The sequence below is a fragment of the Phoenix dactylifera genome, chromosome 1, assembly GCF_051530095.1.
Source record: "Phoenix dactylifera cultivar Ajwa chromosome 1, Ajwa_hap1_PhDact_Kaust_v1.1, whole genome shotgun sequence".
Classification (NCBI taxonomy): Eukaryota; Viridiplantae; Streptophyta; class Magnoliopsida; order Arecales; family Arecaceae; genus Phoenix; species Phoenix dactylifera.
In genome coordinates, this window is record NC_143190.1 from 25,276,678 (window position 1) to 25,303,813 (window position 27,136).

Genomic DNA, 27,136 nt, shown 5'->3' on the forward strand with positions numbered 1-27,136 from the left:
TTAAGCAAACCTTGTATTGTGAACCATCAAATTAGCATCTCTCTGCTATTGAATTCTGCACAACTATATTATTGCTACCTGATCCGTTTAGGACTGATATTGAATTGCTTCAATTTGCCATAAAGCATCTCTCTGTTCTTGAATTCTGTAGAACTATATTATTGCTACTTGATCAGCTTTGGATTGATATTGAATCGCTTCAAGTTGCCATAAAGCATCTCTCTGTTCTTGAGTTCTGTAGAACTATATTATTGCTACTTGATCAGCTTAGGATTGATATTGAATCGCTTCAATTTGCCATAAAGCTTCCCACACATTTTATATTTGCATGTTGGGAATCTCTTGCATCATTTAACACCTGGCTGGCCTACTGACATTCTTTAATTTTTGATAGAATTGAAAGAATCCCTGACAAGCCTCATATGATCATATAGACGGAATATATTGCCCTTGGATACTGGAGCCTCTATCTTAACAATGTTTATTTTCTATTTTTTTCACTTTTTGTAATGGATTCCATCACTTTTCAGTGTACTAACTAATTTATATTGTTTCATTCAAATATTAAATTCTGTACTATTCCTTTCTTATTTTTGGCAACTGTTAACCTGATATCAGCCAACAACTTGTACATTTAAGTTTGGAACCTTACTTTCATGATTAGGGTGATGTCTTATTACATTTCATACTCGTGATTTTTCTTAGATTGCATCATGTTATGTCAAAGTTCACCTATTCTGGTGAATTCTCTCATTATGAGGGGATATGAAACAGTATAGGTATTCAATCAGGGTTAACATGTTCGTATCATTTAAGCTGTCACACAACAGGGTTTTTTATATGTTTTCATTTCGAAAGGTAAAGTTATGCAAACAATTTTTTTATGTTGGGGTTACGGGTTGTATGATTAAATCTAATAGTGTGGAAGTTTAAGTTTTAAAACAAGGGATGATATGATATATAAGTAAGAAATTGAAACATAGAAAAGTGAAGAAAGCAAACTGTCGAAGCATTCTTTCATGATTGATATTTTCTGTACCTATGTTGCTATTGCCCATGTCTTGATGAAGGAAAACAAATATCTTCAAGCACAAATCTAAAGCATCATATAACATTGGCAAACTAAGTAGCTAGCAATGTAAGGGTAGCGCACACATGTATTGCCATAATAAATACATCTGAAAATCGGGATGCTATATTTTATGTTAGAAATATAATCTAAGTGGTTCGTTAGGATGAGCGGCGTTGGATCAAGTTATTCTGCTTGTTATATGAATAACTTGAAAAGAAGATCAATTACTGGCCTGTATTATTCTCATTTTTGTTTTGCTTGGCTAAACACCAGAATCATTGGTCGAACACTTGATTTAGTCACATCATTGTGCCATGGTTCCAAACACTGGTTTCATTGCATTTCCTAACAAATTTGGTCACAAAATCATAGCTTTTGATTCAAGAAAGCAGCCCTTAGCTGATCTAAACAACTACAGGATCATTGTGATTTCACATCAGACATTGTTACTTGCCACTCATCCTGATATGTCCTTCTAGAATGCTGGCATTGTTACTTTCATCTGTCCTAGGAATTAGAATTTAGACCTTCTGATAGGGTCTTGGACTTTTAAAGTTTGACAATTTCTACAAACATGCAAAATTTCCATTACTCGGTTGCTTTTTAATTTCATCATGCTTGCACCAGTTACACTAATCTTTTTCCCACCCTACTGATAATATTCCTCTGCACATGCTCCTATTTATTTAATTATTATTGTATAACTAGACATCAATATGCTAAATCTATTTACTAGTCATTCTCAATAGGCATGCCTGACAAATTTATATATTTACGAATTGTTACTATTTTCCTCTGAATTAGGACCTAAGTGATTAACATTTAGTTTTGATGAGTAAAATCTCCCTTGGAAAATCAAAAAAGAAAGGAGATGATCAAATATCTTATGGTTACCCTTTTTAAATTTGCTCCCTTTTCCAAAACAAATTCATAAGTCATGCTTTGATGAATAACTAGATTCTAATTCACAAGGCTGACAATGTATTTATCATGCAAGTATATGGTGTGTGATTTTTCTTCTTTCTCTGTCTCCAGTTATGAATCTTCTATTTTTGATTTTTTTTTCTCTTTCTGCAATTTTGTTTTGTTTCAAACATTGAGTACAGAGTTAAATGGCTTGATGTAGTAATTATTTTGTCCTCTAGAGTGAAGTTGGTGAGATTGGGGCATCCTGCACGCTTACTACCACAGGTGTTGGAGAGTGCGCTTGATGCACAGGTACTGAATTCCATATTGCCTCCATAAAGTTTGTATTTTCATGGCAGGCAATTTATATGAGTGCTTCTTAACCATTTACATGGATGTGTACAAGGTCTAATGTGCCGGAACTAGGCCTGGCGGCATAGGTCGGTACGCCCCCGTATCGTTCCATGTCGGGCCCTACCAACACAGGACAGGAGGCGTTGGGGGAGAGGAGAACAGGAGAGACGAAAAGAGAGAGAGAGAGAAGGGGAAGAGAGGGAGAGAGAGAAGAGGGTGGCAGAGGCTGGCGGACCTCTCACGTCTTTCCTCTCCCTCTCCCTCCCTCCCTCCCTCGCTCTCTCTCTTTTCCTCTCTTTTCTTCTCCTTCTCCCCCTCCATCGACGGCTTTTTGTTTCGGTTGTTGGAATCATCCCGGTCTGCTATCTGCACGGCTTGGTACTTCCCGAACCATTCGGTTTGGGATAGTTCCGCTGACCATGGATGTGTATACAAAACTAATTATTTAGCTGCAAGCAAATAACATTTACAAAACTAATTATTTAGTTGTAAGCAGATAACATTATCCTTCTACTTAAAGGAATCTTGTTAACCTTGTTTAGATCATGGTTTTATATGAATGACACATTTCAACAATGTGCATGACAATTGGTTTGCAACTATCAGCTGGTATCTTGATCTATTTGGATGAAATACAATTTTATTATATTTTTGTGACTTACATTCTTACTTTCTTTCTATATAACCACGAATAGGTTTTACGAGGTGATAATTGTACCTTGGCAAATGACATTCGCAAGGAAATGAAGGTAACTTTCACAACTTCGTTTTATCGTACATCTTGTAAGATGATTTACTCCCTTCTTTGCTAAATTGTGTTAGTCTTTGAATCATAGATGTACCAAAGTCAGAATGATGACATGGACTTCCAACAGGGCTAAAATTTACTTTTCTATATATAGAGATTGTTCTTCATATGCTCCTTGTCCTGTTCCTCTTTTAATAGGCTTCTAGCTTCCTTTCCCAGGTATTGAATGGGAAGCTGCTGAAAGCCAAAGATAAGAACACAAAAAGGGATATCAGGAAAGAACTTAGGACCCTTGCCAGAGAAGAGAGGAAGAGACAACAGCTTGCAGTCACAGATGTTATAAAAAATGCAGACGTTGTGTTGACAACTTTGACTGGTGCATTTACTCGCAAACTAGAGAGCAGTGCATTTGATTTGGTTATAATTGATGAGGCTGCTCAGGCACTTGAGGTAGCATGCTGGATAGCTTTGCTAAAGGTCTGTTATCTCTTCTTGTTCATTTGTATCAATTCATCTATGTTTAGTGTTGATTTATTAAACTCCTGTTTCTTTCCTGTCTGTTTTACTATTTGAGCGACATGAATATGTTCACTTTCTTTTTTTGTTTAGGAAATCTTACTACGCATTCCTGTTTCTTTCTTTGTATATTGTTTCTCATGGTTCTCCTATGGGAAAGCTTTCTTTCCTGATTAGCGTTTGATGGAATTATATGGTAAAAGGTCTGACAATTCGGTATGAGATTTAGGAACTGAAGAAAATAATTGAAGCTGGTCTTAGTGTACTTGTTAAAGTGGGAATGGGCCTTCAAAGCTGGAAATATGCATCTGTCAAGTTAGCTGACTGTTTTTCTTTGGAAACATCAAGTTTCTGTTATATTCAGAGCATAATAAAGCAAAGGACATTTCAGAATATTTTTGATTTCTGGAGGCAGTGTTATACTGTAGGGATGGTGGGCACGAGCTTGCTCTGCTATGTATCATCTCTTGTTGATCCATGTCAAGAAAAGAAATATTGTTATGAATAGATATTCATAGTATGGATGGAAGAGACCCATTGTATAAAGGTATGAATTCTTGTATTCTGTTGAAACTTGCTGACAGAGTACATCTAGAAGATGTGGTAAAGTATGGGTTGATTCTTTAATCTGTTAGTGTAGATGATTGGTGAAGAAGGGTTCACAGAGCCAACATCATATAGCTGAAATAAGATTTGATGGTTGTGATTATGGTTATCCTCGGTAGAAATTGTCTATGAAAATATTAACTATTGTGCTATGGGAAGAGTGTCCATCTTGGAAAAGATATACAGATATTTGGTCTAACGTAGGGATATCACAGCCTTCAAACTGTTGTACACAATCTAAGTCAAATGATTCAGGATTTCAAAAAAATTATCCGACCTGGGATGCTGATATAACTTGCACCATGTTGTGAAGCCCTGTTCCTATGTTCTGCTCAAAAGCTCTAGTTCTTCCTGAAGTCAGAACTGGCTAAATCCATTCAATATCAGCCACTTGAGTGATGGATTGGTATCATTCAGTATTGTCTGGACTATATCTTCTCTGTTGAGATGTTTCAGAACCTAGGCTGATTGAGACATAGAAACTAGAGGTTCCAAGATCTAACCTTCCCTGTAACTGATCAGTCATGGTTTAGCTTAATGTTAGTACCATCTCAAAATAGGTTAGTAAGGTCTTGTTTACATCAATATGTCTCCGTCAACTTAGACCTGCTGCATTGCATCTAAATGTTTCGTGTACTTCTGCTTACATGCTGTACTATTTTATGATGGGTTATAGAACTTGTGGCTGATCACTCATTTTTCTTATATGGATCATCGAAGTTATCTGATTCTGTTTCTTGCAGAAATAATAATTTGAATACAAAAGTAAAGTCGAGGGTGTCAACTGGCTGAGTTGGTAAAATCTTTTGTATCAATACAGGTCTAGGTTAGACCCTACACTCTTTCCGGTATTCGGGCAGTCTTCCACCTGTTTTAAACTCTGAGTTCTTGAAATAAAAATGAAAAAATTCAGATATGTGATGTCTTCATTCACTATATCAGGACATCACCAAACTTAATTAGCTATGGAAGACATATTTTGAAAGGTTGCATTAATAAGGACTGTTCAAAACATTGAATGAATAGTGATGCAGGAGCATTGAGCCCAATCACATTGGGCGTGAGGATCAAGTCCATTTGTTGTGGCGTGTCAAATCCCCTTTGAGTCCTAGTGTCCAATGCCCAAAATCCCATTGAGTCCTTGGCGTTGAGGAATCCTAGCATGAGTAGGAGTCTTGTGGTTGAATTAGTCAATGTTTGGAAGAGTCCAAGATTAGTAGGAGTCCTTGTTAAGATAGGAGTTTGATTTTTTTTTAAATTTTAGATTGTAGGAGTCCTATTTTGTCCCAACCCTATATAAAGGAGAGGTTGAAGAATAAAATTCAGAGATTAATTCATTGAGTTCGAGTTCCTTTCATGTGAGAAGAGAGATTCTTCTTTCCTTGGTGCGACGCCAAGAAGTGGCTGAAGGGATAGGTGAGATGCCAACTCCCTTTTATGCCAACCCTTGGATTGAATGAGGGTGAGACTCTCTCATTCAAGTCCATAGTTATCCAATCTTATCTCACACCATACCTTGCTCGCGCCCACCTAGAGTTCTAGTCTCATTAGAACTCCTAAACCTCCTTTCATGCCTCCAAGTCTCATGCGCAAACCCAAATCAACTTGGGGTCCAACCAAAGTCCATCTGCCCTTAACACTTCAAGCCCAAACCCCCAATTTGGCCACATCACATTGAGCTCAATTGAACCCATTAGCCATCCCCTTCCTCTACCTCCCTTCCATTCGCAAAAAGCCCTAGCCACCACTGAAGAAGAAAAAAAAGAGAGAGATCAACCACCATCATCTGAGTTTCAGCAAGCACCCATCTCCATCTGCGTCAAGTGGTATTAGTGCAAAGATCCTTGATCACCATGAGTACCCGCAGCGGCCGCCCCTACAACAACGGGAGGAAACGTGCTGAGGAGATGGCTGAACTTCTCCATCAGATGGTCGCCTTGAACCAAAAGATGGAGGCCATTTGGGAGCGTGTTTTCCTCGAGCCAAACAACTATGAAGATGACCTTGGCGCCTATGAACACCCAGAAAATTTAGAAGCGCCACGAGGAGATCCTAACACCGAGATCCATTCTCCTAGGGGTCTTCCACCCCAACGCCACCCAAGGGGTCCTCGAATACCTCCCGCAATCAATCCTCGCATGGGAATTAATTTTGGGAATCCATATTGGCAGCAACAACAGCGGGAGCATGACGACTTCGATGATGCATCAAAATGGGTACGTATCAATGTTTTTGATTACAGCGGAAGCATGGATCCGAGCCCCTTTCAGAATTGGCTGATATTCCTCGAAGATTACTTCCAATGGTACAACATGACCAGCGAATGAAAAGTTCGATTTGTGAAGATGAAGCGGAAGGGCCAAGCGCGTGTTTGATGGTACAGCATGGAGGAAAAGCTTCATCACCTTCGTCAGCCTCCTATCACCGATTAGGAAGACATGAAACTTCGATTGAAAGAGAAGTTTCTTCCCCTTGATTATGAAAAGACTCTTCGAAGATCTTTTGAAGCACCACCAAGGAAGTTCATTTGTGCAGGTCTACATCACCCAATTCTATGAATCGACGATCCACAGCAATGTTACGGAGATGGAGCGATAAGCTTTAGCTCAGTACCGATCCGGACTGATGGAGGACATCCAAAGAGAGTTGGTATCAACTCGCTTTTTGCGTGGAGGCATAGCTGCAACAACGCCGCCCTGCCAATTCATCAGTTGGGCGACAACCTCTAGAATGCAGCACCAAATGCACTTCTTTCCCTCGGGTAACCTCACTTTTATGAGATCTGATACATTTGCAAATAGGGGTCCAAATATGGAGCGAGGAGTAGCAAGGTCCAGCGAAAAAGAAAAGGGACCTATGGCGCAAAGAGGGAGCCAATCCGAATGCTACAAGTGTGGTGGATGAGGGCACTTCGCCGTCGTTTGCCCTACTATAGACCAGCGCTTTGCATTGGTGTGTGAAGAGGAGGAATGCAACAAAGAAGAGGCACCTGCGTTGGAGCTAGAAGGTTTAGATTTGCCCGTTTGCGTTGTTCGCAGGATCTTTATGGCTAGCAAACAAGAGGTGATGCGGATACCAGTGCCAGATTGCTCATCACTCGGGTCTACAGTTGCCGCAGGAGGATGGTTCAGCCAGTTTCATTATGGTTGGAGTGATTTTATTTTATTTGGGCTTATTAGGGTATTTTGTTATTTGATAGCCTTTCGGGCTTATTTTGATATTTTGTTATCATTGAGGGTTTTGTGAGATTAGTTTTTTTTAGGGATCTTTTTGCACCTTTTAGGTTTTATAAATATGTTGGACCGTATATCGTTTAGGGTATGCTATGAATGAAATTGTGATTCCTTTCTTTTAGCTCCGGCGTGAATCCCTAAGCAGAGCTAGGTGCGAAGCCTAGTTTTTTCTTCCTCCTCTCCTTCTCAATTTCTTCTCTTTCTTTCCTTCCCTACTGTTCGGCATCAGCATTGGTATCAGAGCAAAGAAAACAAAACACCTTTCTAGGCTGCTGTGGCTTTGGCCTTCACGTGAGGGCTCAGACTTTACATGATTTGGGCGTCGACCCCCTCAGCCGAGAAAGGGTCCCGATCCCTCTTTTTGAAGCCGTACTGCCAAATCCTCCGTGGCCGTCCCGTGGAGATCAAGCCTCATACGGAAGCAGCAACAAAAAAACAACTCTTCTTCCTGTGGACAGCCGCAATTTCCTTTCTTCTCCCCACGACCCAATGGAGAAGACCGCCGCCACGGCCTGATCTCTGGCCGCAGCCGCCACCCGAGGCCAGGTCCGAGAAAAGGAGCATCCCATGTCCGCGACCGCTTCGTTGCCGCTTGCGCCTTCGCACTCGACCACCACCGCAGGGCAGGTAACCCTTCCCCTCAAAGCCCATAAAGGATCTGGGCCCTTAGTGGGTTAGTGGTGCGGCTAGGCCCGCTAACTCGAATCCAGTTGGGTTTTAAAAAAAAAGAGATCCCTTTCCCCGTGGACAGTCCCTGTTTCTCCCTCCCCTTCCCCCTGTCAGACGTCTCCAATGTCGTCGCGAGGTCCGCTGCCCCTCACGCTGCCCCTCACTTCAACCACGTGGCCCTCGATCTGAAGGAGGGAACCCCTTGGCCACGTCCCTATCGCCACCGTTCGTGGCTGGATCCGGAAGAGGAGCACTGCCGCCCCTCTCCGTTGCCGCCCCACCGCCTCCAACCGCCGCCGTGCCCCACATGCCGATCGCCGCAGAAGCCGGTATGGCCAACAACAGCAACCCGCGAAGGAGAAGGCCTAGCGGGTACGTATTGGTTGAGCAGAGCGGGTTGTGCCCATTAACTCAAACCCACTCAATAAAAAAAGAAAAAAAAAGAAAAAACAAAAGAAAAAAAAAGAGTGCACGTGATGGACCAATAACGGGTTATCGGAGCGGACGCGCCATATAACCCGAATCCTAACGGATCCGAGTTACAAAAAAATCCTTACCTATTCATCTTCTTCCTCCGATCACCTGCAACATCACCGCCACCTCCACCTTCCTCCGATTGCACGCAGCACCACCGCCGCCTCCACCTCGCCGGCACCACCTCTACCTTCTCTTTCCCTTCGCTCACCGCCTGATTATGCCCAAAGAATAAAGCGGCTATTGAAGTATGGATTGGGGTGTTGATTCCACTAGAAGGTAGAAACACTAAAAGAAACTACAAAACTAAGAAAAAATATCAAAGCAGTAAAACATAATGTGAATGTTTAACAGTAAATTGATAATCAGATTGTAGTAGTAAAAAGATGTGACTAGAATTAATGGCAGCAAAGCATCGGAAATTCCTCACTTGAATCACGTAATTTCATTCATATTTGATCCATTGGATAACTCAATTAGAGATCATAGCATCAGATTCTCTAATCGGAAGATATAGCATCACAATCAAAATATTTAGTGGTAATTTTAAGAAATCATTCTCTTTTAAAATCAAGGATTGTTATCCTATTAGATTCGGATTCAAAGACAAAAATATACCCAATGGCAATATTTCAACAGAGAATCATACTAACTAGATAAACAATCAAATCTGGACATAATCAAGCACCTCAATAATTTTATAGAAAAAGACGGTTGAATCTATTGAAGGAATTAGTTCAAGATTATCCCAACACAAGAAAAGATCTATTGATGAGAGATAATAAACAAGAATTTTATGAATATGAGAATCTACTACATATATTAAATATAACTAAAACTACCATCATCCAAGCAAGTTCATTTTTATCTTCACCAAAGAATTAGCTCTCCATGAATTTGTGGCTCCTCTTCATGATTTCTTTGCAATGCGACCTTTTTCTTCTCAGAACGGCGAGCTCCCCCCAAGTATATATAGGGTTTAAGGACTAAAAACCCTAGGAAACACGGCTTAGACACACTTGCATGCATTTTTCCGACTTTATCCTCGAGCACCAACATCAGCATGAAGTTTGGAAGGCTCTCCAGATCACATCCGATCTCCAAATTTCACATTCTTACAGTCATTGGAAAGCTCTAGAAGTCTAGTTTCCAACAAAATTTGAATCAGCTCAATTAGACTTTTGTAGCTCTCGAAATCATCAAAATACTACACAAAGGTCCAATTTATCAGGGCCCAGGCTGGAGGTTTAGGGAAACCTAATTTTGCAACCTCATAACGTTTTCTCCGGAGCTCCAATTGACTTGATTCTTGATGCATATGAAACCTCAACATGTCTATTTCATCTCCATAACTCCATTCCTACAATAAAATCACCAAAATCAATTAAGACTTGGACATTTTGTGAAGTAAAGTTCAGATTAGAAAGATATTATAAAAATGCCCAAATCATGCTTAAGTCTTAACAATTTAGCCTAAAGTGGTAGTGTTAAAATGTACATTTTCATGCACCTATCACCGCCCGAACCCATTGCCACCCCTTCAAGGGTCCCGACGACCCAATCACCACCTCCGCGGCCACTCGTAGTGCCTCTTTGCTTTGCCACCTCCATTGCCGCTTTCGCCTCTGCCAGCGCCGCTTCTATCTCCGCCCCGCCTCCCTCGTCACAGTTGCCTCCACCACACCCTCCACACCAAACTGACACCCTGTTCCCCCCGTTTCATCGGGCCAAAACCACAGAACACATCCCGCCCCTCCCACAGCTCAATAGGCCCGATCCACACCACCTCCAGCATGTCCACCGGCCCAAGCCACCCCCACTACCCCTTCTTCAATTTAAGGGCCCAACAGGCCTTGTCTTATACAGATCCACACCCCCCCTTCTAGCCTCCTAATTTGAGGCCCAGCAGGTCCATCAGGCCAATTACACACCGATCCACACAACGCCGCCCCTCCTATAGTTCGCAGGCCACTCAGGCCCCACGAGTTCCTGAGATTAGACCTGTCGAGTTGCTGTGATTAGACCCGATTCACGCCATTCGACGAGCCTACTTGCTGCGCCGCGCTTCTGGTCATTCTCCAGCCTAGGTCAAGTTTCTTCCCTTACTGCAAAATGTTTTTGTTCGTCTACATTCAGCCTAGGTCGAGAAACTCGTGTGCTGTATTGAGTTATCTTGCTGTGAACTTACCATATACATCCCAAACAATTCTAAAATCCTTGTAGTGGCCCATCTTTGCTATTAATTGTAGGGCTGCCTAATCTTTGGGAGTTCTTCGAGGCTCCGTGATACTCTACAACACAGAATACTAGCACTATTTGACTGCAATTACTTGCTTGCACTTATTACGTGATCCCCTGCTTGATTTCATTTGCTACAGATTAGCTTTCCATTTATTTTAAGCATTTACATTAAGCTCTAGGCATTATTTTCATGCATTTAGTCTGCCTAGGAACCACCACTGTCTTAGCATTATAGGGCCACACACAACTTTGTAAACTCATTATATGCAGCTTCGTAGTGGTTATGTTGCAGCTAGAATCCCCAACTTGCCATGGATCCCAACATCGAAGCCTTGCTAAAGGCTGTCCGAGACTTGACTACAGTGTCCATCTAGGCCCATTCCCGATTAGACTCAATTGAGGCTTTCCTTTAGAGGATTATGGGTTCCAAAGAAGGTAGTGCCTCCTATTTGGAAGGCCTAGAGATTGAAAATGAAACTCTAGACCATCTAGGATCTGTTCGAAAGGCACACTTTGACACTAATCCTTTTCCAGGCCATCCACCAACCTACCCTCGTCATAGAGGACCGGGTGCAGTCCCTAATGTCGATAGGGGTTATCACGATAATGTAGAATCCAGAGAGCCTCGTGAGCATGATGGTGTGATGAAAGGCATTTGGGTTGAAGCCCCAACCTTTTGATGGTCGCCTTGACCCAAAGGTCTTCTCAGACTGGTTGCACGAAATAGACTACTTCTTTGAGTGGTATAATTTATCTTAAGAAAAAAAGGTCCAGTTGGCCAGAATGAAGCTCATCGATCGAGCTAAGCTTTTCTGGCAAAATACTGAACAGTTTCTGGCTAGGAGACGTCAACCTGCCATAACTGACTGGATATAAATGAAAGAAAAACATAAGAAAAAATACTTGCCCATTAACTACCAAGATGATCTCCTTGACCGATAGAACAACTTGAGACAAGGCACCCGATCAGCTACTGACTATATTGCCCAATTTGATGAATACGTGATGCGATGTAATGTGACTGAGGATGAGAGGATGGTCTTGAGCCGGTTCTAAAGAGGTCTCAATGATGAACTCAGGAGAGAACTTATTATCTGAGAGGTGTCGACGTTAGACTAGGCTTATACATTCTTGTAGAACTATGAGCAGATCTCCAAGTCCATGTTTGTGAGGCGCTCTGACGATTGGAGCACTTCCACTAATCCTCATTCTTCGGGGCCCAGACCTTCTGTGGGATCCTCTACCCCTAAAACCCCTTCTACCGCCCTTGTCCTAAGCCGAGACACCAAAGGTAAGAGCATCCTTGGTGAGCCTTCCAAACCATATTTCAAAATTCAGTGCTACAAATGCTAAGATTTTGGTCACGTTGTCTCCCAATGTGCTAACAAATCTCTCGTCATTAATCAGCAAGAGTAGGGATGTGATACAGATGATTTGGAGGAGCAAGTCTATGAACCAAACATCGATGACATTCAGGACATTGATGAAGGAGCATGTGATGAAGGACCTAACACCCTAGGATGCATCCGTACTACACCAATATCATTTGCACCTTTAGAGAGAGTCTGACCAGTCCACCATGAGTGTAGTCCACCAATATCATCTATGTCACCTCATGTTAGAATTTCTGAGCCTGCACATGCATTTGTACAACACATTCATAAGTTACATTAGAAAATTCACAAGCGCATTCATGCAAGTAATGCTCAATATAAGATGCAAGCTGATTTCCACAGGCATCCTAAGGACTTTCAAATTGGAAATTATGTAATGATCCGTATTCGACCTAAGTGGTTTCCTCCTGGAACTGTTGAGAAATTGTAGCCTCGTAGTGCTGGGCCCTTCAAGGTGTTGCATAGGGTTGGCACTAGCGCCTATGTCATTATCCTTCTATCTGATTTTGGTATTAGCCCAACTTTTAATATTGAAGATTTGGTTGCTTACAAGGGCCCACCAACAATCCCTGATGACCCTTTTGTTGAACCCTCTCTTGAGCCAGATGATTTTCCTATTACTGATCCCATACCAGTTTTAATTTTTTTACCCCTCCACCAAGCTCAAAAAAGGCACATTGATGCTATTTTAGACGATCAAACAGTTTTTACTAGTGATGAAAGCATCCAGCACTTCTTGGTTTGTTGGCGAGGACGACTAGAGTCCGACTCCACTTGGATCATGCGCGAGGAGTTGCAGCAGATTGATCAGACCTGTTGGAGTACTACTTGAGCTACACCGAGCTGCGCTCGTGGAGGTTGACTTCTTCCCAGCTAGGAGGAGCTGGTGCGGACACCAGTGTCAGATCGCTCGTCACTCGAGTTTACAATCGCTGTAGGAGGATGGTTCAACCAGTTTCATTGTGGTTGGAGTGATTTTATTTTATTTAGGCTTATTAGTGTATTTTGTTATTTGATAGCCTTTAGGGCTTATTTTGGTATTTTGTTATCTTTGAGGGTCTTTATGAGATTAGTTTTTTTTTAGGGATCTTTTTGTATTTTCTGGATCTTATAAATATGTTGGACCGTACATCATTTAGGGTATGCTATGAATGAAATTGTGATTCCTTTCTTTTAGCTCTGGTGTGAAGCCCTGAGCAGGGCTAGGTGTGAAGCCTAGTTAGTTCTTCCTCTCAATTTCTTCCTCTCTTTCTTCCCTCCTCTGCTGTTCGGCATCAAGAGGAGGATGTGGAAGAAGATTGGAGGCGCACCATCTTCCACACCTGTGTCGAGCACAACAACAGGGCCATGAACCTCATCATCGACAACGGAAGCGGCATGAACATTGTCTCCAACGACTTGCTGAAAAAGATGTTGAAATCGGAACCACATCCCAAGTCTTACTGAGTAAGTTGGATCGATGACACCTCTATTCCTGTCAAGCAAAGATGCCTAGTTAGCTTTTCACTAGGCAAGGACTTTCATTACGATGTGTGGTGCGACATTCTGCCCATGGAGGCGTGCCACAACCTTCTAGGAAGGCCTTGGTTGTATGATCAACGGGTGAAGTATTATGGACATTCTAAATGTTATTCCTTGATGTATGCCAATAAGAAAATTGTTCTAAAACCACTTCGGATTGCTGATTTTACACCTGAAAATCTAGTAATCCAAAGGGTTTAATCTATGAGGCGATTTGAGAAAATCAAGCATGAGTTCGGAGTCATATACACATTGGTTTCGAGGGAAGTTAGGTCTGAAATTTCAGAAGTAATACCATCTGATTTTTAGACTATTTTAGATGATTTTTCTGATGTAACACCTGAGGATCTCCCCAAAGAATTTCCATCGATGCACGACATGCAGCATGCCATAGATCTCGTCCTGGGATCTAGTCTACCAAACCTCCCTGCATACCCGCTGAACCCTAAGGAGCATGAGGAGTTACGTCGCCAAGTCCAAGAGCTTTTGGACAAGGGATTCATCAAGGAGAGCCTCAGCCGCTGCGTCGTCCTAGTGTTGCTCCCTCCGAAGAAGGATAGTACATGGCATATGTGCATGGACAGCCGGGCCATCAACAAAATAAAGGTGAAGTATCACTTCCCCATTCCATGATTGGATGATATGCTTGATTTGCTTCATGGTTTTTCTATCTTCTCCAAGTTGGACTTGCGAAACGGCTACCATCAGATCTGGATCAAACCTAGGGGCGAATGAAAGACCACCTTCAAGACCAAGGATGGCCTCTACGAGTGGTTGGTAATGCCATTCGGTCTATCCAATGTACCAAGCACTTTTATGCGGGTTATCACCCAAGTGCTGAAACCGTTCATTGGAAGATTCGTGGTCTTGTATTTTGATGATATTCTGATTTTTAGTCGAAGCCAAGGGAGCACAAACAGCACCTTCGAGAAGTGCTTCGAGTTCTACGATCGGAGAAGCTTTATTTAAATCTGAAAAAATGTTCCTTTGCTGAATCTCGAGTTTCCTTCCTAGGATTCATAATTTCAGATCAAGGCGTTGCAGCGGATCTGAAGAAGATTCGAGCCATACGTGATTGGCCTACTCCGAGCAACATCCATGAAGTACGGAGCTTCCACGGCTTAGCCACTTTCTATCGCCAGTTCATCAGAAATTTCAGCACGATCATGGCGCTAATTACCAATTGCATGAGGGCCGACTTGTTCCATTGGTCACCAGCAGCTACCAAGGCATTTGAGGAGATCAAGGAAAGATTCACTCAAGCTCCTACTCTTCGACTTTCAGACTTTGATCAGCTCTTCGAGGTTGCGTGTGATGCTTCCCATGTCAGCATTGGAGGAGTTCTGAGCCAAGACGGACACCCATTGCTTTCTTCAGTGAGAAACTCAACGATGCAAAGAAGAGGTATTCTACTTATGACATTGAGTTCTATGCTGTTGTTCGAACCTTAAAGCATTGGAAGCATTACCTTCTTCATCGAGAGTGTGTCCTATATACTGATAATGGTTCGCAGAAGTACATCAACTTTCAAAAGAAACTTAATGCACGACATGCCAGATGGGTAGATGTGTTGCAGCAATTTACTTTTGTTTTGAAGCATAGATTGGGCGTGAAGAATCGAGTTGCTGATGCCTTAAGCCGAAAAGCCTATCTTCTAGCTCTTTTAAATGCAGAAGTAACGGAATTTGAAGATGTGAAAAATTTATATGCATCAGATTTTTATTTTCAGCTGATCTACATAGATCTATCTACAGGGAACCAGCGGTAGCACATGAAGTATTCTCTTTATGATGGGTTCTTGTTCTGAGGCACAAGGCTTTATGTTTCGGAAACTTCTCTTTGTGACTACATCAGTAGGGAGATCTACGGTGGAGGACTTGCTGGACACTTTGGTCGTGATAAGACCATTGCCATAGTAAAGGATCGCTTCTTCTGGCGGACCCTGCGGAAGGGCGTTAGTTGAAGCCATCAAGCATCGCTGGACATGCCAACTCGCCAAGGGCACCAAGACCAATGCCGGGCTCTACTCTCCCTTGCCTCTTCCGAGTTCTCCATAGGAAAATCTTAGCATGGACTTCGTGCTAGGACTATCAAAGACGGTACGTGGTCATGACTCGATTTTTGTTATTGTTGACCGGTTTTCAAAGATGGCACACTTCGTGCCTTGTTTCAAAACTTATGCTTCTCGAGTGGCTGCCATTTTCTTGAGAGAGGTGGTTCGTTTACATGGACTACCAAAGACTATAGTTTCAGATCGTGATGTCAAGTTCGTTAGTTATTTTTGGAAGGCACCATGGGCGAAGCTTGGCACACAACTATCTTATTCCAATGCCTATCATTCTCAAACCGATGGGCAAACTAAAGTGGTGAATCGAAGCCTTGGCAACCTTGTTCGCTGTTTGGTTCGTGATAATGCGATGACATGGGATCTGATCTTACCGCATGCCGAGTTCGCCTACAACATCTCCATCAACCGAACCATTGGTCTTTCTTCATTTGAAGTTGTTCTAGGTATGAAGCCACGACAGGTAATTGATTTAGTTCCACTACCCAACAACTCACGGATCAGGGAGAGTGAAGAAGACTTTTCAAGGCACATCCAAGACCTACATGCTGAAGTTAGATGCCGATTAGCCACCAACACAGAGCTCTACAAGCAACAAGCTGATGAGAGGAGGCATCCCCTGGAATTCAAGGTAGGTGATCTAGTTTTGATGCAGCTGCGCGCTGAACGGTTCCCTCGCAAAAATTTTTAGAAGCTTCATCCAAGAAGAGCCGGGCCATTCAAGGTGCTGAAGCGATTGGGCTTGAATGCTTATGTGCTAGAGTTGATTGAGGATCTTCAAATCAATCTCATCTTCAATGTTGAAGATTTGCAGCCATATAAAGGTCACCATGCTGAAATTGAAGACACTCCGCTAGTACCAGCACTCCCTCGACGATCAGCCCCGAAAGATGCAATCGAAGACATCCTTGATGACCAGATCGTGTCTACGCGTCGAGGAGGATATCAGAAGTTTCTGGTAAAGTGGAAGAACCGACCCCTTTCAAACTGTTCATGGCTGAAGATGGAAGAGGTCCAGTGCCTGAATCCGGACCTATACGAGATCTATCAGTCGTGTAACTCGATGGAGCCAAGTTCTTTCGTAGTAGGGGGGAATTGATGTAGGAGCATTGAGCCCAATCCCATTGGGCGTGTGAGGATTGAGTCCATTTGTTGGGGCATGTCAAGTCCCCTTTGAGTCCTAGTGTCCAATGTCCAAAATTCCATTGAGTCCATGGCGTTGAGGAGTCCTAGATTGGTTGGAGTCTATTTCATTTTGTTTCATGGCATGTGGGAAGGAGTCCTAGCCGACTTGGGCTCTAGTCCATGCGGCATGAAGAGTCCTAGCATGAGTAGGAGTCTTGTGGTTGAATTAGTTAATGTTTGGAAGAGTCCAAGATTAGTAGGAGTCCTTGTTAAGATAGGAGTTTGATTTCTTTTTGAGTTTCAGATTGTAAGAGTCCTATTTTGTCCCAACCTATTACTCTACATAAAGGAGAAGTTGAAGAATAAAATTTAGAGATTAATTCATTGAGTTTGAGATCCTTTCACATGAGAAGAGAGATTCTTCCCTTGGTGCGATGCCAAAAAGTGGCTGAAGGGATAGGTGAGACGCCAACTCCCTTTCACGCCAACCCTTAGATTGAATGAGGGTGAGACTCTCTCATTCAAGTTCATAGTTATCCAACTTATCTCACGCCATACCTTGCGCACGCCCACCTAGTGTTCTAGTCTCATTAGAACTCCTAAACCTCCATTCACGCCTCCAAGTCTCACGCCCAAACCCAAATCAACTTGGGTTCCAACCAAGGTCCATCCGCCCTTAATATTTCAAGCCCAAACCGCCAATTCGGCCACCTCACATTGAGCTCAATTGTGCCCATTAGCCATCCCCTTCCTCTACCTCCCTTCCATCCGCAAAGAGCCCTAGCCGCCATTGAAGAAGAAAGAAAAAAAAAAGATAGAGAGATCAGCCACCATCATCTAAGTTTCAGCAAGCACCCATCCCCGTTTGCGCCAGCTAGGTTTGCAAAGAAAAGATTATTCATTTTTCTACTAATTTCTTTCCAGCTACCTTTAGGAATGATTTAACTTGTTTCTTGTGGTCAGGTGTGGCACTTTTTGCATTTGTTCCAACTGATATGTATCATTAGGAATACACTTGATTCATTATTTTAATCTTGCAAAAATTCCCTTTTTTTGTTGCAGGGTTCTAGGTGTGTACTTGCAGGAGACCATCTCCAGCTTCCTCCAACAATACAAAGTGTTGAAGCAGAGAGGAAGGGATTTGGTAAAACTCTCTTTGAACGTCTGGCAAGTTTGTACGGTGAGGAAGTTATGTCTATGCTCACTGTCCAGTACCGGATGCATGAGCTGATAATGAACTGGTCATCGAAAGAACTCTATGGTAGCAAGGTGATTTTATCTGTTTTTGGCTTATGAAGATACTGTTATCAAATATGAGACAAGAAATTCAGTATGTAGGACTGTTGATTGAGATGGTCGAATACTTTCCCTACATTTTATCTCTGTACAATTCTCATTTTCTCATTTTGTTTTGAACAGATAGAAGCCCATTCAAGTGTCTCCCAACATATGCTTTATGATCTTGAAACTGTGAAAAAGTCATCTTCAACAGAGTCCACCCTTATTCTCATAGACACAACAGGGTAAGTGTTCCTTTTGTATATCACCAATGTTGTCACGCTAATGGTGAGTAAAGTCACTAATAGATTGATTTATATGCTTGAATTCATTTGATAATATAATTTTATACTTTAGGAGCCTAGTTAGTTTACTTTATCTTATCTTTTTCTTCTTATGAAAATGTTTACTTTGTATTATTGTTGCTTATTTAGTAATAATAATTAACAATACTTTAATTATTTAATACGTAGGAAAGGCAAAAATTACCTTTGCAAATTTTCAGTAAATTGATCTCTATTTACTATTTCATAAGATATATACGTATTATTAAGAAAGATTATTAAAACCAAATTTCCATCTTGGCCCATATTTTGATATGTCAATTGTGACAATATTGGGCAACGGTATCTCAGTTCAAAAGGTTATCTTGTCCAGTTTCAGTTGATCGATATAGCCCCCTGCCAAGCTCACAAAAATCTGAGTCACTGAAAACCTCCATGCATTACATTACTCATGGAAATGTTTAATTTGAAATGTGATTTTTTATATTTTAAGTTATCATAATTTCTGTTTTTTCTTTTTTACTTTGGAATAAATTACTATATTCATTGTTTTATGTCAATTAGTTTTTATTCATATTTTGTAATTTAAACCATATATTCTCGTTTTATCTCTCTTCTAATTCTTACACACTAACTGCATTTCTATTTATATTTTTCTTTATTTCATATTTGTTTGTTATTTCTATTAATCCATTTTTCAATTGATTATCTCACTCTTATGTTCTTTTTCTATGTCCAACCAAGTGAGTATGATCTTTTCCTTTTTTTCTTTTGATGTCACCAAATAAGTTGTACATGCCCTTGTGCTAGGTTATGTTTATGTATTTATCTATCCATGAATGTACATCTGTATGTGCATATATAAATAAATGTGTATTTATATCCCCAGAATCCCTCTCCTCACCTCTCAATGATGTGAATCTCTATCCATTGCATTCTCTCTCCCCCCTCTTTCCCTTCTCATCTACTTCCATCTCCTCTCTCCTCTCCTTTCTCATGTTCCTTCCATTTTTTCTCTCTCTTTTCTCATCTGTATTGCGAGTTCTTAAACCCAGCCAACAGCTGGATGCTGCCGCCCAGCCCACCATCACCTATGTGGTGAGGTTCCCTCTATATCTCCTCACCAAAACATCCAAATCATGGGGGCCAAGGCGAAGCAAGAGCAAAGCTCATGTCCGCCTAGTGGCCATCTTTCATTCTTGGGGGCACAACCGAGGGTCGGCCAGCCTTGGCAGGCAAAGGCTGGGCTAATAGCAGCATCGACAAGGCACAGCAAAGGCACGCCCAAGACCGCAGACCATCGGCTGGGGCGCCTCCGTAATCGGGACAGGCGTTTTGTCAGGAGAGCCAGACGCAGGCCAAACCGAGTGGCCGGGAGGGCCAAACCAAATATCCAGCCGCGCGCATAGTCTGGATGCCTTTGGTCCAGACCAGTGCGCGCACGCACCCACAGGCAATCGACAGGAGGACCAACGCGTGCGCGGCCATGGCATCCTCGGCCCAGGCTAGCGCACGCGTGCGCAAGGGGCAACCAACGGGAGGCAACTGCTGGCGCGCGCCAAAGAGCAGCGCCCACACGCGCAAGGGGCAACCAACGGGAGGCAACGGCCGGCGCGCGCCAAAGACCAGCACGCATGCGAGCAAGGGGCAACCGACACGGGCCCTTGGTGCCAAAGACCAGCGCGCGCGCTTGTGCAACATAAGGCAACCGCCTGCGCGCGCGGTCTGTTGGCAAGCCAGGACCGTGTGCACGCGGGCGCGAGCAAGAGATGACCACCGAGCGGCCAGGCGACCAGTGGCCAGACCGACAATGCCCAAGCGGCCAAAGGGTCAAGCCGCAGCAGCAAACGTCTAGCCTAACCAAAGGGTCAGGCGTGGGAAATCTATGGCGGCCCATGGCTTGCCCATATCCACGCGCAGTCCGCCAGACCGCGCGCAACAGGGGCTTGGCCAGGACGCTAGGCCCTAGCCACATGATCAACCATCCGCAGAGGCAAACCCAAAGGAGTGCCAACCGCTAAAACTGACCAACCAAAGGCCTCCGCATTAGCCAAAGCTGGGCCAACCGCGAGGAACCGCTAGCAACAACAAATGCAATCAAATGCCATCAACAGCAAGAAACTGCAAGCAACCGCCACCAAGACAAGCAACAGCCGGCCAACCACCAGAAATCCCTTGAACTGCCGGCCCAACTGTTAGCAACCAAATGGCAACCGGATTAAGACAGCAGCCACTGCAGTGGAAGTTTTAAAGGAGTTGCCAAAGGATCCAAACAGCCAGCCAAAAGGAGAAGCCAATGCATGCCAATGTAAGGGTCTACAAATAGATCCGAATTGAGTTGGGGGGGGGGGCACTTTTGGACATTGTATCAGTTAGCCACTTGTAAAGTGCATTCGGCCAAGAGGCTTGGGTAGGCATATTGCCTAATTCGGTCCTTAGGAACTTGGGCCAAGGCAGGGTACATCAAAAGGGACCATCTTCCCTCAGAATATTTGTATTTTCTTTTCACCATCGAATCAAAGCTGAGGATGATAGTGTTATTTTGATGATTAACAAGCAATTATCTAGAGTATGTTATAAGTTAAATCAATACTTCATTTATAAGTCCATTACTCTCAGTATATTTGTATGAATTGACATAGATATATTTCATTGTTCATTTGAATGAATCTAACATTGAGATGCAGCAAAGAGTGGATTAAGTCGACCCAAAGATTGATTGGGTCGACCCCGGCACATCAAGAAGTCATTTGGCACACTTCTGCAAAATTGGCACAGATGAACAGTGAGTTGGGTCGACCCAAGGAAAGCATGAGTCGACCCAAACACCAAGATTCTTGAAACAAAACAGAAAAATGGCTCTCTGGATTTACTGAGAGGGTCGACCCAAACAGTGGTTGAGTCGACCCAAGCTTGAGTCGACCCAAATCCTGAGAGGGTCGACCCAAAGGCAAAACAGAAAAAGAAGTCAGGAAATGGTTCTCTGGAATTACTGAGAGAGTCGACCCAAGAAGAAGTTGAGTCGACCCAAGTGAACTTTGAGTCGACCCAAAGAATGGTTGGGTCGACCCAAGGGAAGGAAGGCTGAATTTCAAGTTTCTGTGTTTTCTGAGAGGGTCGACCCAAGGAATGTTTGAGTCGACCCAAGTGAAAGTTGGGTCGACCCAAGGACAGGTTGAGCCGACCCAAACACGGGCTGAAGCATAACGGCTAGTTCTGCAGATGTACTTTTTGTCCTTCCCAAGGTCAGTAACGGCTAGTTTTTCAAATCTAACCATTGGGGCTTGTCCAAAGAATGTGGGAAGCTATTTAAAGGGGCACTATTCATCAGATAGAATAACTTTTGAAAGAGATATCAAAGAGTACACAAGAAAACAAAAGTGCCCTAATCTTCTTCATTCAAGTGCTTCATTCAAGAATCAAAGAAAGGGGTTGAGCAGATTCAAAGAGTCATCAAGAGCTCCATCCTCCCTTGAAGAGTGAAGCATCCTTGACAAAGAAGAGCAAAGCCACTTCAAAGCGATAAATACTTTCTAACTCTTCTTTGTAGTTAATATTGTTTCATTTGCTCATTTAGGAGTTTGAATCTTTCTTTTTGTTTGCCAAACTATTTGTAAAGGTTGGTTGGTGAGCCCGGAAAACCAACGAAGTAGGTTGATTGGTGAACCCGGAAAACCAATTGTAAAGGTTCGTTGGTGAGCCCGTAAAACCAACAAAGATTTTTGGTGAACCCGGAAAACCAAATTGTAAAGGTTCGTTGGTGAGCCCGTAAAACCAACAAAGGTTTTTGGATTGTGAGCCCGGAAAACAATCCAACTGTAATCCGCGAGATTATAGTGAATTCCCAAGGGGTCGCTTGGGGAGTGGACGTAGGTGCTAAGGAGAGCACCGAACCACTATACTTTGTGTTGTTTGTGTTGTGAATTGCCTTAGCTTACTAACCATCTATTTGACTTGAGTAAGATAGTTTAAATTTAAAAGAAACCAATTCACCCCCCCTCTTGGCTTGTCACCTTGGGCAACAAGTGGTATCAGAGCAAGGTGCTCTAATAGTACTCATTGATCTCACAATCAAGAGTTAAAGATCATGACAACCCAAGTGGGATGTTCTATGAGTGAGGGGCAATCCACAAATAGACCACCTCTATTTAATGGCACAAACTACACATATTGGAAAGCTAGAATGAGGATATTCATTCAAGCTTCAGACTATGAACTATGACAAATCATCACTAGAGGACCTCACACACCCACACTTAACATAGAGGGCACTGTCATACCCAAACCAGAAATGGATTGGAATGAAAGTGATAGAAGATTAGCACAGTTAAATGCAAAAGCTATAAATGTACTTTACTGCTCATTAGATGTAAATGAGTTTAATAGAATATCTACTTGCACTACTGCCAAAGAAATTTGGGACAGACTTGAGGTCACACATGAAGGGACCAATCAAGTTAAGGAGTCAAAGATAAACATATTAGTACACAAGTATGAATTGTTTAAAATGAAATCTACTGAGTCCATAACTGAAATGTTTACTCGTTTTACTGACATTATAAATGGGCTTAAGAGTTTATAACTGAAATGTTTACTCTGATTTGGTGCGAAAAATTCTCAGGTCTCTACCAAGGAATTGGAAGGCCAAGGTAACCGCTATTCAAGAAGCAAAGGACCTCAACACACTACAGTTAGAGGAGCTTCTAGGATCACTCATGACCCATGAGTTGACAATGAGGCAAAATTCAGAAGATGAGGTCAAGAGAAGAAAGCCCATTGCTCTAAAGACTACCACCCCTAAACAACTAACTGAATCGGAAGATTCGGATGATGATGAAGAAATCGATGAAGAAGGGATGGCTGTGCTTGGGAGAAGATTCAGAAAATTTATGAGAGGTAAGAATAGGTTCCATAAAAAGAAACCCTTCCTTAAAGGTAACTCAAGCAAAGAAAAGGGTAAGGACAAAGAAAAGGAAAAAGAAACTCCCATTTGCTATGAGTGTAACAAACCCGGGCATTATAAGATAGATTGCCCAGATTTGAAGTGGATGGCAAGAAAGTTGAAAAAGAAAAATTTCATGGCTGAATGGAGTGAAAGTGAGGAATCAAGCTCAGAGGAGGAAGATCATCAAGAGATGGCCCAAATGTGTCATATGGCCAATGACGATGAGGTGTGTCTTGCAGCTGATAAAGTGGAAAAACGATGGTATCTAGATAGCGGCTGTTCAAGACACATGACCGGTGACGAAGATCAATTTGTCACCTTGGAATCAAAGAAGGGTGGAGTAGTAACCTATGGAGACAATGGTAAAGGGCATATCATTGGAAAGGGTAAAATTTTCATTGCTCCATCTATTTTTGTAGAAAATGTCTTATTAGTTAAGGGTTTGAAACATAACCTTCTTAGCATAAGTCAATTTTGTGATAAAGAGTTTAAAGTTACATTTGAAGCATCTGTATGCATAATCACTAATTCTAAAGATAATAGCATTGTACTTGTAGGACAAAGGCAAAGAAATATTTACTTAGTAGATCTTCATGAGTTAGGCAAGAAAAATGGTTTATGCTTAATTACTAATGAAGAAAAGAAAAATGAAACTAGTTGGCTTTGGCATCGAAGATTAGGACATGCTAGTATGGAATTAATATCAAAACTAGTCAAGAAGGAATTAATAAAAGATGTGCCAAAACTAATCTTTGAAAAGGACAAAATATGTGGACCATGTTCATTGGGAAAACAAACTAAATCATCTTTCAAATCGAAGAATGTAGTATCAACAACTAGACCATTTGAACTCATACACATGGACTTATTTGGACCTACTAGAACTACAAGTCTAGGAGGGAAGAAATATGGACTAGTTATTGTTGATGATTTCTCAAGGTATACATGGGTTTCATTTTTGGCACATAAGAATGAAGCATTTTCAGAATTTTTGAAACTATATAATAATATCATAAATGAAAAAAAACTCACCTTAGTAGCAATTCGAAGTGATCATGGTACGGAATTTGAAAATCAACACTTTGAAGAATTTTGCACTAAAAATGGAATATCACATCAATTTTCAGCACCTAGAACGCCTCAACAAAATGGGGTTGTTGAAAGGAAAAATAGGACATTGGCAGAAATGGCACGCACAATGTTGTGTGAGTCAAATCTTCCAAAGTACTTTTGGGCTGAAGCTATAAACACTTCTTGCCATATTCTAAATCGAGTTTTAATACGACTTATAACCAAGAAAACTCCTTATGAACTCTGGAAGAATAAGAAACCAACTGCTAAATATCTTAAAGTGTTTGGATGTAGATGTTTTATCTTAAACAATGGCAAGGAGGATCTAAGTAAATTTGATGCCAAGTCAGATGAAGGTATCTTCTTAGGATACTCCACATCTAGCAGGGCATACAGAGTATTCAATAAAAGAACCTTAGTAGTGGAAGAGTCAGTCAATATTATATTTGATGAGTCTGATAGTGAGTCTGCTAGGAAAGAAAATATTGTTGATGATGATACAGGAATTATCGACTTTGAAAAGTTGAATATTGATGACGTGCCAAATCAAGATAAGGGAGATGATTGCGTGCCACCACAACCCCAAAACTTGCCAAAAGAATGGAGGTATGCACATGGACATCCTAAAGACTTAATCATTGGTGATCCATCTCAAGGGGTAAGAACTCGATCATCTCTTAGGAATTTAAATGATTATTTTGCTTTCGTTTCACAATTAGAACCTAAGAATTATGAAGAAGCTGAAAAAGATAATAACTGGATAAATGCCATGCAAGAAGAATTAAATCAATTCAAAAGAAGTAATGTATGGACATTAACTGAAAGACCAAAGCATAATTCAGTAATTGGAACAAAATGGATATTTAGAAATAAATTAGATGAAAATGGATTAGTTATAAGAAATAAGGCTAGACTTGTAGCTAAGGGATACAATCAAGAAGAAGGAATAGATTTTGATGAAACATTTGCTCCTGTAGCTAGATTAGAGGCTATTAGATTACTTCTAGCATTTGCATGTTTTATGGATTTCAAATTATATCAAATGGATGTGAAGAGTGCATTCTTAAATGGTTTTATTGAGGAGGAAGTATATGTAGAACAACCTCCAGGTTTTGAGAATCATGAATTTCCAAATCATGTGTTTAAATTACATAAGGCATTATATGGATTAAAGCAAGCACCTAGGGCTTGGTATGATCGATTAAGTAAATTTCTGCTTAATAATGACTTTAGTAGAGGAAATGTAGATAAAACTCTATTTCTCAAAAGAAAGGACAAAAATCTATTAGTGGTACAAATATATGTAGATGACATAATCTTTGGTGCCACAAATGATACTCTTTGCAAAGAATTTGCTGATTTAATGCATGGAGAATTTGAAATGAGTTTGATGGGAGAACTAAGCTTCTTTCTAGGATTACAAATCAAACAAACTAAAGAAGGCATTTTCATTCATCAAACTAAGTATACAAAGGAAATACTAAAGAAGTTTGGGAATGAAAATCATAAGGGAGTTGGCACTCCAATGAACCCTACTAGTAAGCTAGACAAAGATGAAAAAGGGAAGAGTATTGATATTAAGCTCTATAGAGGAATAATTGGATCCTTGCTCTACCTTACTGCTAGTAGACCCGACATCGTATTTAGTGTAGGAATATGTGCTAGATACCAATCCGATCCTAAGGAGTCACATTTAAGTGCTGTTAAGAGAATCCTTAGATATTTAAGAGGAACTACCAATATAGGTTTATGGTACTCAAGAGACTCATGTCTAGATTTGCTTGCATATTCAGATGCTGATTTTGCCGGATGCAAATTAGATAGGAAGAGCACAAGTGGCACATGTCAATTCTTAGGAAACAACTTAGTATCATGGTTCAGCAAAAAGCAGAATTCAGTGGCACTGTCCACAGCTGAAGCTGAATACATAGCTGCTGGTAGTTGTTGTGCTCAAGTATTATGGCTTAAGCAACAACTAGAGGACTATGGAGTTAAACTAGATAATATTCCTATTAAGTGTGATAATACTAGTGCCATCAATCTTACTAAAAATCCAGTTCAGCACTCTAAAGCCAAACACATAGAAATAAGGTACCATTTTATTAGGGATCATGTGCAAAATGGAAATATATGTATTGAGCATATATGCACTGAAAAACAATTAGCCGACATATTTACGAAACCATTGAGTGAAGATAGATTCTGCATGCTAAGGAGGGAATTAGGCATATGTGATCCTTTTTATTGAAGAAATATAAAAGGGAGCTAGTAGTCTCATGATACATTCCTCTAATTTCTAAAATTCCATGAAACATGAGTCAAACTTGTTATCTATAGATTTCTTACTCATGTATCATTGTCCCAGAAAGAAGTTATAAGGATTGGAAGCAAAGAAAATTTTTAGAAGCAAAAAGGAAGAGAAAAAGAAAAATTCTGCACTTGGGTCGACCCAACCCAGAATAGGGTCGACCCAACGTTGAGTCGACCCAAGAAAAATCTTGAGTCAACCCAACGTCGGGACCCCACTGTTAAAAGGGGACCCGAGAGCATATCTAGGGCACTGTTTACCCTTTGTCCTCTTCCGAAAATCCTTTTCCCACTCTCAAATCTTCTCCAATCATCTCCAAACAGTAG

At 41.5% G+C, this 27,136-nt stretch overlaps 1 protein-coding gene and 1 long non-coding RNA gene across 4 annotated transcripts in view; both read left to right on the forward strand.

The window, feature by feature from the left end:
- Positions 1–27,136, forward strand: part of LOC103720749 (DNA-binding protein) — a 94,768-nt gene that overhangs the window by 49,826 nt on the left and 17,806 nt on the right. For 2 of the 3 annotated variants that reach the window (XM_039117076.3, XM_039117077.3), the window contains exons 8-12: positions 2,218–2,290; positions 3,028–3,081; positions 3,300–3,557; positions 17,987–18,193; positions 18,344–18,447. In XM_039117076.3, the coding sequence (XP_038973004.1) occupies positions 2,218–2,290; positions 3,028–3,081; positions 3,300–3,557; positions 17,987–18,193; positions 18,344–18,447 (696 nt within the window). The remainder of the gene's footprint in view (positions 1–2,217; positions 2,291–3,027; positions 3,082–3,299; positions 3,558–17,986; positions 18,194–18,343; positions 18,448–27,136) is intronic. The other variant, XM_039117078.3, reaches the window with a different exon arrangement.
- On the forward strand, positions 3,564–17,986 carry LOC148715127 (uncharacterized). The gene is made up of 2 exons (XR_015985770.2): positions 3,564–15,138; positions 15,248–17,986. It is a non-coding gene; the product is annotated as an uncharacterized LOC148715127 (long non-coding RNA).